This window comes from Palaemon carinicauda, chromosome 6 (assembly GCF_036898095.1).
Source record: "Palaemon carinicauda isolate YSFRI2023 chromosome 6, ASM3689809v2, whole genome shotgun sequence".
Lineage (NCBI taxonomy): Eukaryota > Metazoa > Arthropoda > Malacostraca > Decapoda > Palaemonidae > Palaemon > Palaemon carinicauda.
The window spans coordinates 5,415,505-5,432,182 of record NC_090730.1 but is presented as its reverse complement, the minus strand read 5'-3'; the positions used below and the strand labels follow the sequence as shown (position 1 = coordinate 5,432,182).

Here is a 16,678-nt window from a genome sequence, read left to right as displayed (position 1 = left end):
TACATTGTGGTGCTGTAATATTTAGTAAATTTTGGGTCTTTGAAATGAAAATTAAATGAAAAAAGTGAAACAATTTGATTAACTTTAAAAGCCTTTTATTATGTAAATATATGTGTATCTGTAGAATACTAGATTTTATATCAACTGACAGTTTTCTTTTTCACTTTTCAGTCAGTTGATTCTGGTACAATCAAGAGAGTGCCTGTGTTTGTATTAAGTATTCTAACAGTTACCGATACATATTTTTACATACTGGAGTATTTAATTTTTATTTCAACAACTTACTGAAAATAAGGCACAACACTACATAGTTGGTAACATAACTTGTTGATAAATCCCACATGTGTAATAGTGTAGAAAATACTATTCAAAGGCTCATATCTAATAGACATAAATGGATACTTTCTAGAAAAATTGGCTGTAATAGTGAGTGTTATGTGGTTTTGAATTTTTTTTTTTTTTTTTCATTGACCACCAGAGTCTAATACCCAATACATAAACTATCCCATTGCATACGCTTACCAAAATCTTATTGGTAGTGGTTTGTGTTCTATCTAAATCGAAGCTGAGGGGAAGTATTCATCTCCCTTGGTAGTTATATTGGACCATACTATTATTGTTTTGAGGATTCTAAAGTTCCATACTCTGTAATGTATCTTATTGTTTTATATTGTATTTCAAAAAAAAAATTCCTGAGAGATTGGGAAAATATATTTAAACAAAACAGTAAACAGATTTATCAATCTTATTGCTGGCTGTAAAGAAAAGCCAGCATAATGTATTGGGAAATCAAAACATAGAAGTACTTCATCCAATCCAAAACTTGCTGTATACGTCTTCTGTTTTCTCCTAAATTGTGAAGATTAAGGTTTGGATAGACCATATTAATAGCCGTACCTTAATGCCAAAAGGGATCGTCCATGTTTCATTATTCCGTGTTCAGTGTAATGAAAATGTTTCCTTTTTTCTTTCTATGCTGCCAGTGTTTTTTATGTTCCCGTAGGAATATGTTGGTTTGATGGTAATGTAAGGGCTATCAACTGGAAATTGCTTTGTTCATCCTTTCACTGTTGATCTCATATTGTCTTATCTTTTATCTCATTATCAAACCATTTAGTTTTAGCAATTTTTGTGCTTATGTTAGTAAATGTGTTTTGTAAGTACTGTATTATGTTGCAGATGACTTGAACTATTGCATGATGTAAAATTATCCATTTTATGTTCAGTACATTGTGTAAAACTGTCTTGCATTTGAAGTACTATAAGAAACTATGTATCTTGTTCCATCTTTTTCCCCATTTATGTTTTGTTTACTGTATTTCTTCAAGACAGAGGCTTAAAATGGCAGCTATTGCATAAATAAAGAAATTGAGTTTGTCCTAAATAATTTTTAAAATTTTAATTTCCAATAACTATTAAGATATAGAAGCTACTTTTCTTCACTGTTTGAAATGCCGTAGAAAACCCACTTCATGAATATCTGACCTTTTTTATATTATCTGTTTTCATTAGGCACCCCAAGAAGAAACTGAGATGTCACCTGAAAGCTTATCTCCAGATGAGGGAATGGGTATCACTGCATTTGCCCTGTATGATTACGAAGCCAGTAAGTAACAACTATAATCTCAGTTTTATTACAAAATCATTGCTTGCATTTAGTATTTGTATATTTCTGTTTCAGTGGAGCTTACTTGTAAGTACGAGTGTTAATATCTACGAAGCATGAGCTTCTTGTCTTCAAGATATATAATTCAAAAGATTTCTCACTCAAGTCATATAACCTTCCTATCCTGAGTATTTACAGTACCTTAAGTTTAGTACTGTAGTTTATTTGACATCAAAATAAACTAAAAGCCACTGAGAATTTAGTGTAATTTAAGTGCAGTGTAGCATTGGGACTTAAAAACCATGCTGGGTGGTCCAAGAGACCTACCCAAGCCCTCCCCCCTCCCTATAATACTGTATCTACTGTACATTTTCATGAGTGGTGCTTGACTTTGTCTCTTACCTTATTTGGTATTAATTTTCTTTTTGTTTGTTTCATGTAAATAGAATTTGGTTCAGGATTAACATTTGGCTATTGGTTGATTGTACCTCTATTGTTCACACAAAATCATGGATGTATGGCAGAGCTAAGGATGGTGAATGTGAGCTTATTAGTTATGGATTTTATGAAAACTATTTATTCATTAAGGAAATGCATTTTTCATCATCTTGAAAATTCCTATTCATAATAAAATATTTTTTATTTCAGTGGATACAGATGAACTATCCTTTGATCCAGACGATATTGTGACAAACATTGAAAAAGTAAGTTCAATTTATTGTTTTTTTACTCTTAAAGTACAGTATTAGAGGTATAACTAATAGCCTCAGAGATTCCACAATACATTAATGCATATGTTTTTTCTTCATGCTTGGTCTACAGCTCTCATTTGCAGGTTCACTTCACATGCCACCAACCCAGTGGGTACCATTGCCAAAAGTTATACTGTATGTGATAATTTACTAATACATTAGGCCTGTTTCAAGGTATTCAGGTGTCAGTGTAAAGTCTGATAGGGTGCACCAAATGTATTCACTTGTTGGGAAGAGAAGAATTCTTGATTTTAGAATAGGAAAGATATTGGTTTACCAAGGTTGCCCAAAAATATGTTAAGAAGTAATCTTTGATTTGCAGGAGTTTTGAAAAAAAGGAAAGATATATGGAAACACCTTGGCTGTAAAAGATCCTACTTAAATTTGAGAAATTATCCTTTTAATCCTGACTTATGTAATCATCAAAATTCTATATTTCCAAACAGCATTATGTATCGTTTTCAATACAAACTTGAATACAGTGAACCCTCGCTACTTCGCGGTTCGACAATCGCGGATTCACCACTTCGCGGGGTTTTTCCATAACCCATATATATATACATATCGCGGATTTTCCGGAAAATTCGAAAATACCGCGAAATCTGAAGACAACCAAATACGATATTTTGTTACCTGTAATTCCATTAATACTGTAATTAGTAATATCTGTTCTTACTGATTGTTCATTGCATTACATATGATATATAATTCAGCACAGAAAGAAATAAAACACGAAAAGAGAATGTGATCATACGATAATTCAGTACTGTATACAGTACGTAGTAAAATTAAATCGAACATGAAACGCAAATCAGATGCAGTCATACCATATTAGAATGGTGTAAGGCTGCTGTTGGCTACTACTGTACTACAAATGTAATGGATGTGCTTCTTTTCCATGAATCTTTTGTATGTATACGTACGTAGTACTGCATCCAATAATATTCTTTGTTGCAAAAATCACATTTCGAATAAGCGTACGAGAGAGAGAGAGAGAGAGAGAGAGAGAGAGAGAGAGACACATCCTACAACAAAAGCGTAAAATAGCGTACGTAAAGCTGTATTATTATTATTGTTATTATTATTATTATTGTTGTTGTTGTTAATAAAATTATTATTGTTATTATTATTATCATTATTATTATTATTACAGTACTGTACTGTATTATTATCATTATTTATTATTATTACGGTATTTACTTAATCTACGTACGTTCGGTATGCGCGGGGCATCTTCTATGAGTTGGTAACCTACGCATCATAGTACTGTAAGACGGGTTGTGATTGGTTCAAGCGCTGATAGATGACGAATCAGAACTCAAGTTTTGTTATCTAGCCTGTGATTGGTGTTTTGCCATCATCTCCTACCCGCAGCATCTAGGTTCTCGCGGGGCTGGATCGTCCACTCTCTGTTACCGCGTATCGCTGAGTAGACGTTCTTAAGTTTGTGAATCTGTGCTGTGTGCGACTTTTTTAAGTTGAACTTTTTGTTACTGTAAATCCTACTGTAATGGCTCCCAAGCGTTCTGCTTCTCTTAAGGCTGGTAGTGAGCCTAAACGCCACCGAAGGATGATGACGATAGCTGAGAAGGTTACGCTTCTCGACATGTTAAAAGATGGTAGAAGTTACGCGGCCGCTGGCCGCCATTTTGGCATCAACGAATCTACTGTTCGCTATATCAAGAAGGACGAGGCGAACATTAGAAAGACGGCTGCAATCACCTTTAGCAGATCAGCGAAGCGAGTCGTTACAACGCGTAATAAAACGATCGTACGCATGGAAGGTGCTTTAGCTGTGTGGATTGCCGACTGCCGGAAGAAGAACATAGCGTTGGATACGAACACCATCCAAACAAAGGCTTTGAGCTTATATGAGAATTTTGCTGCAAAGGAACCTAAAGACGACGACGGCAACCATGCTGAAGATGATGATGATGCAGATGATCCTCAACCAGGGACATCCACTGATTCCCAGCCTCAGAAACGTTTTTCCGCCAGCAAAGGATGGTTCGCGAAGTTTCAGAAACGCTTCGCCCTGAAAAGCGTTTCCCTGCATGGGGAGTCTGCTTCCGCTGACACTGCCGCTGCTGAAACTTACATGAACCAGACGTTCAAGAATATTATTGCCGAAGGTGGATACAAGCCGGAACAAGTCTTTAATATGGATGAGACCGGCTTGTTTTGGAAGAGAATGCCGTCGCGAACTTTCCTGTTCAAAGAGGAAGCCAAAGCCTCTGGCTTTAAAGCATTCAAGGATCGCGTTACCCTCGTGATGTGTGGCAATGCTGCTGGATTTTTGCTAAAGCCGGGGCTTATTTATAAGTCGAAAAATCCTCGCGCTTTGAAAAATAAAAATAAGAATCTCCTTCCCGTGTACTGGATGCATAATCAAAAAGCATGGATTACGAAGATGCTGACCTCCAACTGGTTCCATCAGTGTTTTATCCCGCAAGTCAGCAAATATCTCTTAGAGAAGGGCTTGCCATTCAAGATCCTTCTCCTTATGGATAACGCTGGTGGACACGCAACTGACCTGTCGCATGAGGGCATTCAGGTTGAGTTCCTGCCACCCAACACCACGTCATTAATTCAACCGATGGACCAGGGGGTTATCAGGGCGTTCAAGGCCCTCTACACGAAGAACACCTTGGCGGACCTCGTTGCGTGTGTGGATGCTGCCCAAGATGATGAGGATGAAGATTTTAACTTGAAGGCGTACTGGCGGCAGTACACCATAGCCACGTGCCTGCAGAATATTCAGAAGGCACTTCAAGAGATGAAACCTGCAACCGTGAATGCGAGCTGGAAGAAGTTGTGGCCCGATATTGTTTACGACGACAAGGGATTTACTCCGTCGGAAATCCAACACTCTGCAATATGCAAATCTGTGCAGTTGGCTGCCATAATTGGAGGTGACGGGTTTGGCGACATGACGACTGAAGACGTCGACGAGTTGTTGGATTGCCATTCCCAGCCCCTAACTGACGCAGACCTCGAAGACCTGACGAAATCGGCAAGCGAATAAGAGAGTGATACCCAGGAAGAGACCCAAGAAAATGTCGAAGAAACGGGCTTAACATTAGAACGGCTTGCCAAGGCCTGCAACCATGCGAAGGAGTTGAAAGAAATGTTGCAAGAGTGGGACGAGGATATGGTTCGCTCGATGCAATTCTGCAACAAGATCGATGAAGACATGACTCCCTACAAAATGCTCTTGGATCGAAAAAAGAAGCAGCGGCAACAACTTCCGATCACAATGTTCTTCCAGCCTCGCAAAAAAGAGCCAGTTCCTCCTGCTAGTACGCCTTCATAAGAAATTGAAGAAGTTTCCCAGGAAGAAGTTGAAGAGGTGTCCCAGGAAAAGACACCTCCGTCTGAAGAGACGTAAAATACTACCTGGCTGCACAGTAGAACACATCATCAGCTTCATCATCATCATTTCTACTGTGCAGCAAATTCATTGCCATCATCATTCAAGTTTTTCTTCAACTTCTTTCGTGGTGAGTACAGTAACAATCTTTATTTTTTACTTTAATATTCTTACTGTACTGTACATTCTAAAACTATATTTGTGCCTGTTTTATAGTTTAGTACTGTACGTACTGTATGCATTAAGTTAAAGGGAAGGTTTTAAAAGTCTACATGTTGTAACCTATCATATTTTTTTTGTTTAAAATTTACATTTACGTACGTAAAACAATCTCTCTCTCTCTCTCTCTCTCTCTCTCTCTCTCTCTCTCTCTCTCTCTCTCTCTCGTAAATTGTTTTCCTGCTTTGCTACGTACAATACTGTATGTGCTGTACAGTACTATATGATTTTATATAGATACGGTAAATTATATTTGTAAGGTACCATATTTTGTAAATGCTTTTACTGTAAATACTGTATGTACTGTATCATTATTTATCACTATCATCATGCGCGTTAAATGCCTTGTTTGTTCTGAGCGTGGTTGTTTACTGAGCGTACAGTACTTTATGACGCCGTCGTTTCAGGCGGCGTCATAAAGAAAAACATTTCATTTGGAAGTCCTAAGAAAAATACGTAAACTAAAACATTGGTAATAAAAAAATCAACATACAGTACTGTATAATCAATATAATCGATGCAAAAACTAACCTATACATATATGTGTACACTAAATGAGTTTGTTTCTTCATTATGATCAGAGATGAACGTAAACAAAACATTGGTTGCCATTTTTTATCGTGCTTTTTAGGTGTTTAGGAAACGCATGATATGAAATCGCCTTTAATATTTGTGCCTGTTTTAGTTTAGGGTACTGTACTTGTAGTACATGCATTAAGTGTTCTGTACATTAAAGGGTGGTTTGTTAACAGTACTACGTACAAGGGAAGGTTTTAAAAGTCCGAATATACATGTTAAATAAATAGGAAAATATGATGTCACTACTTCGCGGATTTTCACCTATCGCGCCCGCGTCTGGAACCTATCTACCGCGATAAATGAGGGTTCACTGTAATCATTATTAAGTGTAGTTGCTAAATCTGGTTGATTGCAATGCAGTGCGCTTCATTTACTTGCAAGATAGTCTATTAATATTTTGTATCAAAGGCACTAATATGTTTATTCCAATATAAGGTGATAGACCATAAACTTATATGATTTAGTATTTCAAGAATAGAAGTAGATGAAATAGAATTAGGCAAGTAGAAAATCATGGGAGCAGCAATACGAAACTTTTTCTAATCTATATTTTCTCCTTTTCATTATAAATTTAATAGTATAATGATTAGTTTGTATCTCCATTGGATGTTAGCTAGATGCTCAGTATTAGTTTAAATTAGTTATGATGAATTGAATAAATAACTTTAATTTCAGATTGATGAAGGGTGGTGGAGAGGCTGGTGCAAAGGACAGTATGGTTTATTCCCTGCCAATTATGTACAGCTGCACAGTCCTACTCAGTGAGGAATAAGAATCTGGGAAGTCTTAGACTGTCCCAGAGATAGATGACAAAAGGTATTTTTAAGGATTTTTTTAACGAAGGATATACATTACGAAACTATTTGCAACTTTGATGCATTGAAGATGAACTTTTTAGATCAGTATTGAAATTAAGTACTTTTGATTTTAAAGGAATTAATTTTATAAAACTCAATGTGTATTTCTTTTTTTTAAATTTAAAAATATTTTTGTTCATGACATTTGGTGTAAATGGTATAACTAGGGTTTAGTGTGAAATATTGAGATGATCTTCCACCCTAATTCTGCTTCCTAGTAAGATAATAGTCAATCCATTGTTTAATCTGAAGGTTTCTAGAATTAGTACCATACCCTTGTAAACACTGTTGGAGCCAAACTATTTTAAGATGTATCAATAACTGAAGTAAGCTTTCCAAAATAGATCCTCAGGAAACTCCCAGCATCTATTTATAGCTCAGTGGTGTACTGTATATAATAGCTATAGTGATATCTTTTCAGTGAAACAGTTACATTATTCTTGTTGGATTAGCTCTTGATCCATTCTATTGCTGTAAATGTTAAATTGCTGATCTGTATTTTATGAACAGAAAATTATTTTATCTTAAATGAACTGCATTTAGGACACAGTATTACACACTGCAGTACCTTATTTATAGAATGAGAAAACTAGCTGAAAGTCCTGAATCGTCTTGGTTAGCATTACCTTTTAAGTTCATGTTGTTGTAGTAAAGTAGAATCTGTCCTTTACTTTCCTGACTGACACATCATGATCCTTTGGATGTGTCCATATGGTATATGAAAGCCTAACTGATTATGAGATAATAAGCAATAGCAAATCATGGCAGGTGACTATTAATAATCTTAAACCCATGTTTGTTCCTACACATAATACAAACCATTGTCTTTTAATAAGAAAATGACTTCAGCGAATCTGGAATGGCCATTAAAGTTTTGATGAGGTGAACATAGTAGTCTGTCTAGTAGTGGGTGAGCCCAACAGGTGGAGCAACCCTCACTTTGACTTCGGCCGCAATGCTATACTGACGTAGTTCCCAGTGTCTCTGTTACTGGCTTGGTAATGCTTTTCCTTTTTATTTTTACAAAGTATTTGTGCTGCTTGTTAATAGTAACACTACTGGCGGACATGTAGTTTTGTCCTGCCAATCCTGGCCACAGTTAGGTGTATATTGCTGCAAGGACCTAGAAGTGACTGTCTGTCTGTATAGATTGCCTTACCTTGTGTAAGACCCGGGCTCTTGAAAAAGAAGTGACTTGATGCAGTGCCTCTTAACATGTCTATCCCCGCTGCAGTGGAGGAGTCTCCTTCTTCATCTACTGTAGAAAGAGTGTCGCTATCCTGGCAATCCTCGATGTCTGTGCAGCGTGATAAGAGGTAACAGAAGGGCACACGCTGCCAGAAGTCATCCAAGTCTGGTTTCTAGGATTCTACAGTAGGTTGTTCCTGTAGAGAAGTCGACCAAAGGATGGAGGCAGCGAGTACATACAGCCATGAGAAAGGATATCTTCATGCTTTCTTTGGACCTCAAGGATGCATATTTTCAAATATTCATCCATTGGTCTGACATAAAGTACTTCCACTTTATGCTTGAGGGAGTTGTGTACCAATTCAAAGCCCTGTACTGAAAACCTACTGCTCTCCAAGTGTTCACGTGATTGTTCATTCTTATCTGAGGTATCTAGATAATTTGGTGATCCTACAGACTTCTTTCCTGTTGCTCAATTGGGAAAAGTCAACAAGTGAAGGATGTAGTACATGAGATTTTAGATAGACAAGGCATTATAGAGTCTCCGTCAGATAATCTTACCAACAGGCTCAAGGAGGTAGCGCAACAATTTCTGATCAATCATCAGCTTCCGGCTCAGCAGTGACAATGTCTTCTGGGACAAATTTCATCGTTAGAGAGTTACTGGTTCCTTTAGGCAGTACTACTGTGGATCCTGCATATACCCGATAGTCTGGCCTATTCTTTACATTTTCTCCTTTGTCCTCATATATCTGACAACACAGATATTACCAAACTACACTATTCTTCTTTGCTCAAGGAGTTAACTACTGCACTGTACTTTTAAGGGTAAGGGTAGAATGGAAGAAGGACACTCAAAAATCAAACCATTGTTCTCTAGTCTTGGAAGAGCCATAGCCTTGCACTGTCTTGGGGGTAGAGTTCTTTTGCTTGAGGATATCTCATTTCTTCTCCGCTTGTTTTTTAAAGTTTTTATAGTTTATATATGAGATTTATTTTATTGTTAGTTTTATTTAATTGTTAATTACTTCTCTTGTAGTTTATTTATTTCCTTATTTCCTTTCTTGATTGGGCTATTTTCCGCGTTGGAGCCTTTGGGCTTGTAGCATCTTGCTTTTTCTAACTTGGGTTGTACCTTAGTATGTAATAATGATAATAATTAATAATAGAATAAGAAGTAAGGAATGATTTCTTGTGGTTGCTGAACAATGAAAACCTTAACAGGATCTTGCACTCGACTCTAATCCTCTGGAGATGCTGATGTTCACACACAAATCCAAGGAGGTTTGTAGTGCACAGAAGGACCAGACCACTTTGGGAGAGTGGTCGGTCCAAAGAAGAAAAGCTTACATCAGCTGTTTGCAAGTACACACAGCACTTCCAGCGCTGCAAACTTGCCAATAGAGCTTGATAGAGCACTGGGTATTGTGGATGATTGACAACAGTACTGTAGTAGCTTATGTCAACACTCACAGTGCCTCTGTGAGTTGGCGAAGCAACTACACACTTGGACGTTCGAGAGTGCAGTAGAGCTGTCAGAGGAGGGATGTACTGTGGTGTAGTTAAGGTTATTTATCTGCCATGAGGAGAAGTAGAGTGGTCACTACTGCCCTACATGGCAGAAAGACTTCTTGCCCTTTGGGGTTTCCCCATCAATCGACTTGTTCGCCACCTGCTAAAACAAGAAGCTTTCTGTGTGTTTTTGTTGTTTCCAGATCTATTGGCAGCAATAGAAGACACCTTCCATCATCCCTGAAATAACTTGAAAGCATGTGCCTTTCCTCCCTTCTGCCTGATACGTTGAGTAATCAACAGGCTATTGATGACTTTGAATCTCGGGATGAGACATAACCCTCCAGGTAGCCACATGATGAATGGTTTCCATATCTGTTGATGAGCCTTGTTGAGATACCGAGAGAACTACCTCAATGGCCCAAAATTTCCTCCAAGCGAAGAGCTTTTTGCGAGGCAGTGTGGAGATGTGTGCGTTCCGGTGAAAATTCTCTCCACTTGTCTACCTGGGAAAGTGGTACATCGGAATTGGTGTCGTAGGGGGGGTACTTCTTTGTTTGCAGCATCTCTGCAATTGATAGCCAATTTCCTTGTCTACATTTATCAAAAGAAACTCATCTCAGTCTTTTCTATGAATAGCTATGCTGAGCCAGGTTTTCATGCTGATGATGGGCTTGGAACTTTCCTATTCATGGGATCTGTCCATACTCAGGAGCTTCAAGCAGTCTAGGGATCCCAGAGAACTTGGACTGCAAGCTTTGGACACCACGTGAGTTTTTAGCTCTCCCAATCAGTCAACGTATGAACACTTAAGGAGACCGTCTGATAGGGATTGGACATTCAAGACTGTGTGCCTACTTGCCTTAACCTTGAAAACGAGAGTAGGAGAACTGCCTGGCATCTCATGTCACACACAATTCAGAGGGATGAAAGAAGGTTTCCTTTACATTTGTCCCGAGGTTCTTGTCCAGGACCCAAGACCCAGCTGTCCACAACCTCAAGCTCAAGTCCTTTACTATCTCTTCAATCCAAGACGTGGCAACCAATTGGGATGACTTACTTCTGTTCAGTGAAGGCGCTTAAGCGCTACCCGAAGAGAACTCGGCACTTCAGACCATATCATCAAAGACTGTTCTTCATCACAGGTGGGGTTAGAAAGAGGACATCTAAGAACAGTTTCATTCTGGCTTCCTGAGACTATGAAGCATGCATACCGTGCTTACGAAGAGATTACAGACTGACTAGCTAGAGCATAGGCTCAAAGCCGGAGGGATCGGTTCTACCCTAGCCTTCAGGAAGAATCTTTCCATCACACAAGTGCTGGACAAGAAGCATCTCATCCAAGATAGTAGTCGCAACGTAAGCCTAGAGTGAATGTAAGAATGTCTGGTCATCTTTCCTCTTATTACCCATATTTGGGATGTAGCAGTTGTGACATTATGAGCTAGACCTAACGCCAAACACAGCTGAGTAACTGAACCGAGTAACTTTTCTTTGCAATTAAGTTTGTATTGGAGTAAGTACTAATCTCCATCTTCCCATACAAGGGGGAGGATGAATGGAATGTATCATGTATGCAAACATTTCTCGTAAATGCTCGTGCATTTGGAAAAATTATAGATTCTTCAGTGAATGCCCAACAGTTCTCTGCTTCTGGTAGGGACTTGCCAAACACCTGCAACAGCTTCATACTCAGATAAGTAGGAGGTTGGCATGAGTCATGACTTTTGCTCCTATACAGGAACCAAGTACTGTACAGTACATTGACATCTCCCAGGTTAGTTAATCAGCCAGTCTTGGTATTGGGACTTCTGCCCACCTAATGATGGATCTCCTAATAAAGGACAGTAGTTTGTATTGTATCAGAACAAATCATAATCCTTCAACCAGGCCCTGCTAGGTTAAAGATTAAAGTGAGGGTTGCTCCACCTGTTAGGTGGGTGGGGCCTAACCACCACCCGACTGGCAATAATATTGACCTTGTTAAAAGCTAACAGCTGTGCTAGGTTTGGTGAAGTCATACTCATTAAATGACTGGTTTGTATATTCAGGAAAGAAAAGTTGAGACAAAATATTTGGTACTATCATTATTTTTAATTTATTTCTTGTTTGTTTTGTATAAATTTTGATATTACTTTTCTCTTGCTTGGTATTGTAGATGTTCCTATAATTATTCTTTATTGTTAATAATTGTTGGTAATATTACTTTTTCAAAGTTAAAAAGTCATGAAAGTGAATTTCTTTTATAATTGCCAGTGTCTACCGTACAGATGTTGCTTGCTGTACATAAGTTATGTGATGGTGGTGGTGAATTTTGTTGGTTGTATAAATCTTGAGTTTTACATGAAATTGTTTTTGGATATATTGTAAATCATTCTATTACATTTAACATATGCATAACCAAATCCTATAAACACAGCAGGAGTCTAAAAAACAGTGAACCAACATATTACTGAATTATAGTTTCATCAAAATTTTTGTGGAAAGCCAAATGCTCTATTAAATATTGGATATTAAAATGCTTCCAGAAATATGAATAGTATTCTCTAATGTTTAATAGAAAATGGTCATAAAAGGCAATCCACTAAAGTTCAGTTTGTTAACTTCAGGATAACCCTCACATTTTCTGGGATGATTCTTTTCCATTGTTTATTCTGGTTACCAGGAGCAATAATGGTTTATTGGTGTAGCTAACTACCTAGCTGTTGTGCTGTATGTCATTTACCTCTAGTTTCTGCATTTCCATCTTTCCTGACCCAAGTTTTACTACAGATTATATAGTGACGTCAGAAATTTTAATCAGTCCTCTGATTAAAGAACTTTATTTGTATAATATAAATATTAATGTGCATCTGTAAACTAAAAACAAAAGCAGTCACACTCAGTTGTTAAAGCAGAGGTCAAATGTCAATTATCAAGTAAGTAGTCTCGAGACTTCTTTCATACATTGATGATTATTTGACAACACCACATCATTACAGAAATCATTGCGTAAGTAAACTAAATTTCATATGAAACATTCATACGTTTGAATATAAAATTTCATAATTAAAGATAACGAAATAGAAAATATATCGCCTGGTGTGTTTACATCATACGTGCTTGGCATATAACGTAAGTATTACTGTACATTCAATCATTGCAGAGGCCAATGGAGATAATACTATTATTTATAATATGCTGGACTTAGAAAAAATGGAAATCCACAGAACTTTCTATAAAATCTACATTACAGTTCTGACATGCACATAGACTTTAATAATCTGTCATTTTCTTTGGGTTCTGCCTATCTCATTTGTGTGTCTTTTGAAAACTAGCCATTAAAATTTAACAAAAACTTGGTATATGCTATTTTTCTTAATAAATAAGTCAATTCGTTGGTTAACTCTGATTTTGTTTACCATATATTTGTATAGACTTCTCAGTTTATCTATAGAACTATAGGACCAAATTCAACCAGCAAAGAATGATTATTGAATAACAAAATCAGTGATTGAAATTTCCATAGTTCAGTTTACAGTTTTCTCTAAGTGGTTTAGAGATATTTCATTGGTGTAATAATACAATTTTAAAATTTACCCCGATAATAATAATGATATAATATCTAAGTTTTTAGTATTAGCTGAAACTCATTTAGTTATTTCAATTACTACAAATGTTATATGATATTTTGTAATTTTCTTTTATTCCAAGTAAAAGCGGTACAAAGTATAAAAAAAAAAATTTGAATAAAGCAGGTAATTCTGGAACTGCTTATACCATGTTTATTTTTCAATTATTGTACTGTTGGTGAGAAGCATGTAGAAATGTATTTTTATTATAAAACTATCCAATAATTGGGCAGATATCAAATATATGTAAGTCAGGTATCCAATGCAGGTTCAAACTTTGGAAAGTACATTTCATAGATGTAATTGTTAAATGTCTTCATTGGAATTATCACTGGTTGTATTAGCACATTTAACTACTACTTTTAAATTGGTATGTGATCAAAATAATTCCTTAAATATTACAATTTATAAGTGGGATTGAAACAAAACTACTGTGGTGGAGTGTTATGATCATAAATTATCATTACTTAAAACAGTGCTCATTATAATACTGCTGTACTCTGATCTACTCTATTCAATATAATACTGATGTACAATAATAATCTGTTAACAAGTATAGAAAAAAAAATATCCCCTTTAGAAAACCTTTTTTGATAACTAACAATCACGTAATTGATTAGTGTCCATTCACCCACCGAGCTCCTAAGCATTAGCAAGAAACTTGGATAAAATATTTTTTTTCAAATCATTAAAGATGGCAATCATAATATTTGAGCAATGACATTCATTTTGGTTTTAGTTTGTCTAAACAATGATGTTTTATGACAGAATAATTAATTGGAATAAAATATGCCTTTCTATAATAAATTTTGAAATGTGGGCCAAGAAAAAAACCATAAAATAGATATAAATTTAAGAATTGTATTTTGTTCTTGAAAAAAAAATTTAACATTAAAAGGGGCAGCCAAAATGTATGCAAATGCGCTTCCTACTCTCAGTAAAGTCAAGAGAAAATGGTCGATTCTAGCATTTTGCACAGTGGATATGCAGGTTGATTCATTATTCCTGACCCATAATGATGAAGTTCAACTAAGGCTCTCTACCACAAGTACAGAGCCATTTTTTTTTTTTTTTTGCTTTGGTGCAGAATTCAATTTTTCATGAATATTTGGAAAAAAAAATTTCTTTCAGGAGCTGTACTATACATCATATCTATTGGTTGTCAAAGATTTAAACAACATATGTTTAAAGCCAAAAAATTTTCTGGTACTTGAATTTGGCCAGCAGTTTACAATTATCATGATATCAATTCCACTTTGCAATTTAATACGGGTTAATTATTTGGGGGTATTTAAAGATTAAAATGCAAAGGTAATGGAGACAAATCCTATTTACGTGCATGAATACTGTACTAGCGTCTGTTGTAAAGTACATCCCCACCCCTCTGCTATATTTCATTACCGTAGTCTGGTTTAAACTACCTAATAACAATAAGAAAATGATCATTCATAGTGTTAGTGAGCACTAAGGGTTTGCACTCTTTATCAGGGAACACACCTGTATTGCAGGACCATTGTATTACCTTTAAACCTAATGTAATTTTTGCAGATTTATTACTCGGGTTGCTGTATTCCTCAGGCATGCAAGATTCAGCTGGTTTCTGTTACCGCTGTAATTAGCTATGAGTAACATTTTCCTCTTGCAGCCAGAAATTTTTCTAAACATTAGAATGGAACAATCTTCCTTGTGACAATAGATAATCTCAGGTAATTCATTCATGTATATACCTTATTTGGAAATTGCCTTTAAATTTTCATTGTGAATTTTACAGTTTAAATCTACACTTCCTGTTTGGGGTCTTCTGTGTAATTTCTCATTTTTATCAAACTGAATCAAAGTGGAACTCTTGTACAGTAATATATGAATTGTTGAAATATATTAACATTACCTGTACACTATATATAATGGGTAAATGTGATCATGACATTGAAATCTATATTTTCTTGAATTAAGTGTTTCTGTGGTAAATAACATTATTGTTAATTCAACTTTACATAATTAATATATATTCCTAATAATGTCACTTAAGTACAGATAAGAAGTTAGAACAGGACTGAAAATGACTCGTTCATTGTAAATATAAAATTTGGCTGGTTTGTAAATATAAAATTTGGCAGGGAAAACCTGAAATTCTGAAAATAGGTATTATAGATTACTTGAGCCACAAATCTTAGGATTAAATTAAAAAATTCATTGTGACCTATAATTAGGGGTTAGCCGTAAACAGATGACCTAAGTATGTATCGCAGTATTCTAACGAAATTATTGTCTAAACCTACTTTTCCACCAGAAAATTTAAACTAAAAAATTGCTTTAGTTGAAGCCTATATTCAATGGTCTCAAATTTTAATCATATTAATTTTTGGGTTAATTAAAAATTGCATCATAGAATATTAAGCAATGTGTAATAAAACATGAGGTCTTTTTGGAATTATAAATTTCTCAGTACAGACAAATGTGTAATAAATCTTGTGTGTTTTAGATAACAAAATATTTGGAATGAAACAACTGCTGTTGAATATTAAAAGTATCTTCACTCTGCATCATTCAAGGTAAAATTTCAAGTTGCTGGCTCAGAGCTTCTTTAAGCCTGATTCCTAGTTATATGAGGGCTATAGCAGTAATTGAATTGCTCATGATAATTATCAAATTAAATGGGTCTTTATTGAAGAACAAAGATTTGAGCAAGTGCAATTTTATTTATTATTCTGCTCATGCTTTTACAAGCATAAATTTATGGATCATTTTGCATTAGTTTTGAATGACTTATTATGGGGAAATGATTTTGCCAAAAAAATGTTTATAAATACTGTAGTTGATGTAACTACTGTACTGCTTGGTTGGTGCTACATGTTTTCCTTAGGTTGATGTAATTGTGGTTTTGGATATTTTTCTCTATATGTTGTATATGTATTGAATGATTGTTACTTTATTATAAATAATACAGGTGTGCATATCATTGACAATTATTTCAATATTTTGCT

General features: G+C 35.8%; 1 protein-coding gene across 6 annotated transcripts in view; it reads left to right on the top strand.

Moving 5' to 3' along the window:
• Positions 1-9,807, top strand: part of LOC137642399 (src substrate protein p85-like) — an 86,248-nt gene extending 76,441 nt beyond the window's left edge. For all 6 annotated transcript variants that reach the window (XM_068374925.1, XM_068374928.1, XM_068374926.1 and 3 more), the window contains 3 exons: positions 1,513-1,606; positions 2,255-2,310; positions 7,202-9,807. In XM_068374925.1, the coding sequence (XP_068231026.1) occupies positions 1,513-1,606; positions 2,255-2,310; positions 7,202-7,291 (240 nt within the window). In that variant the 3' untranslated portion in view covers positions 7,292-9,807. The remainder of the gene's footprint in view (positions 1-1,512; positions 1,607-2,254; positions 2,311-7,201) is intronic.
• The last annotated feature ends 6,871 nt before the right edge of the window (positions 9,808-16,678 follow it).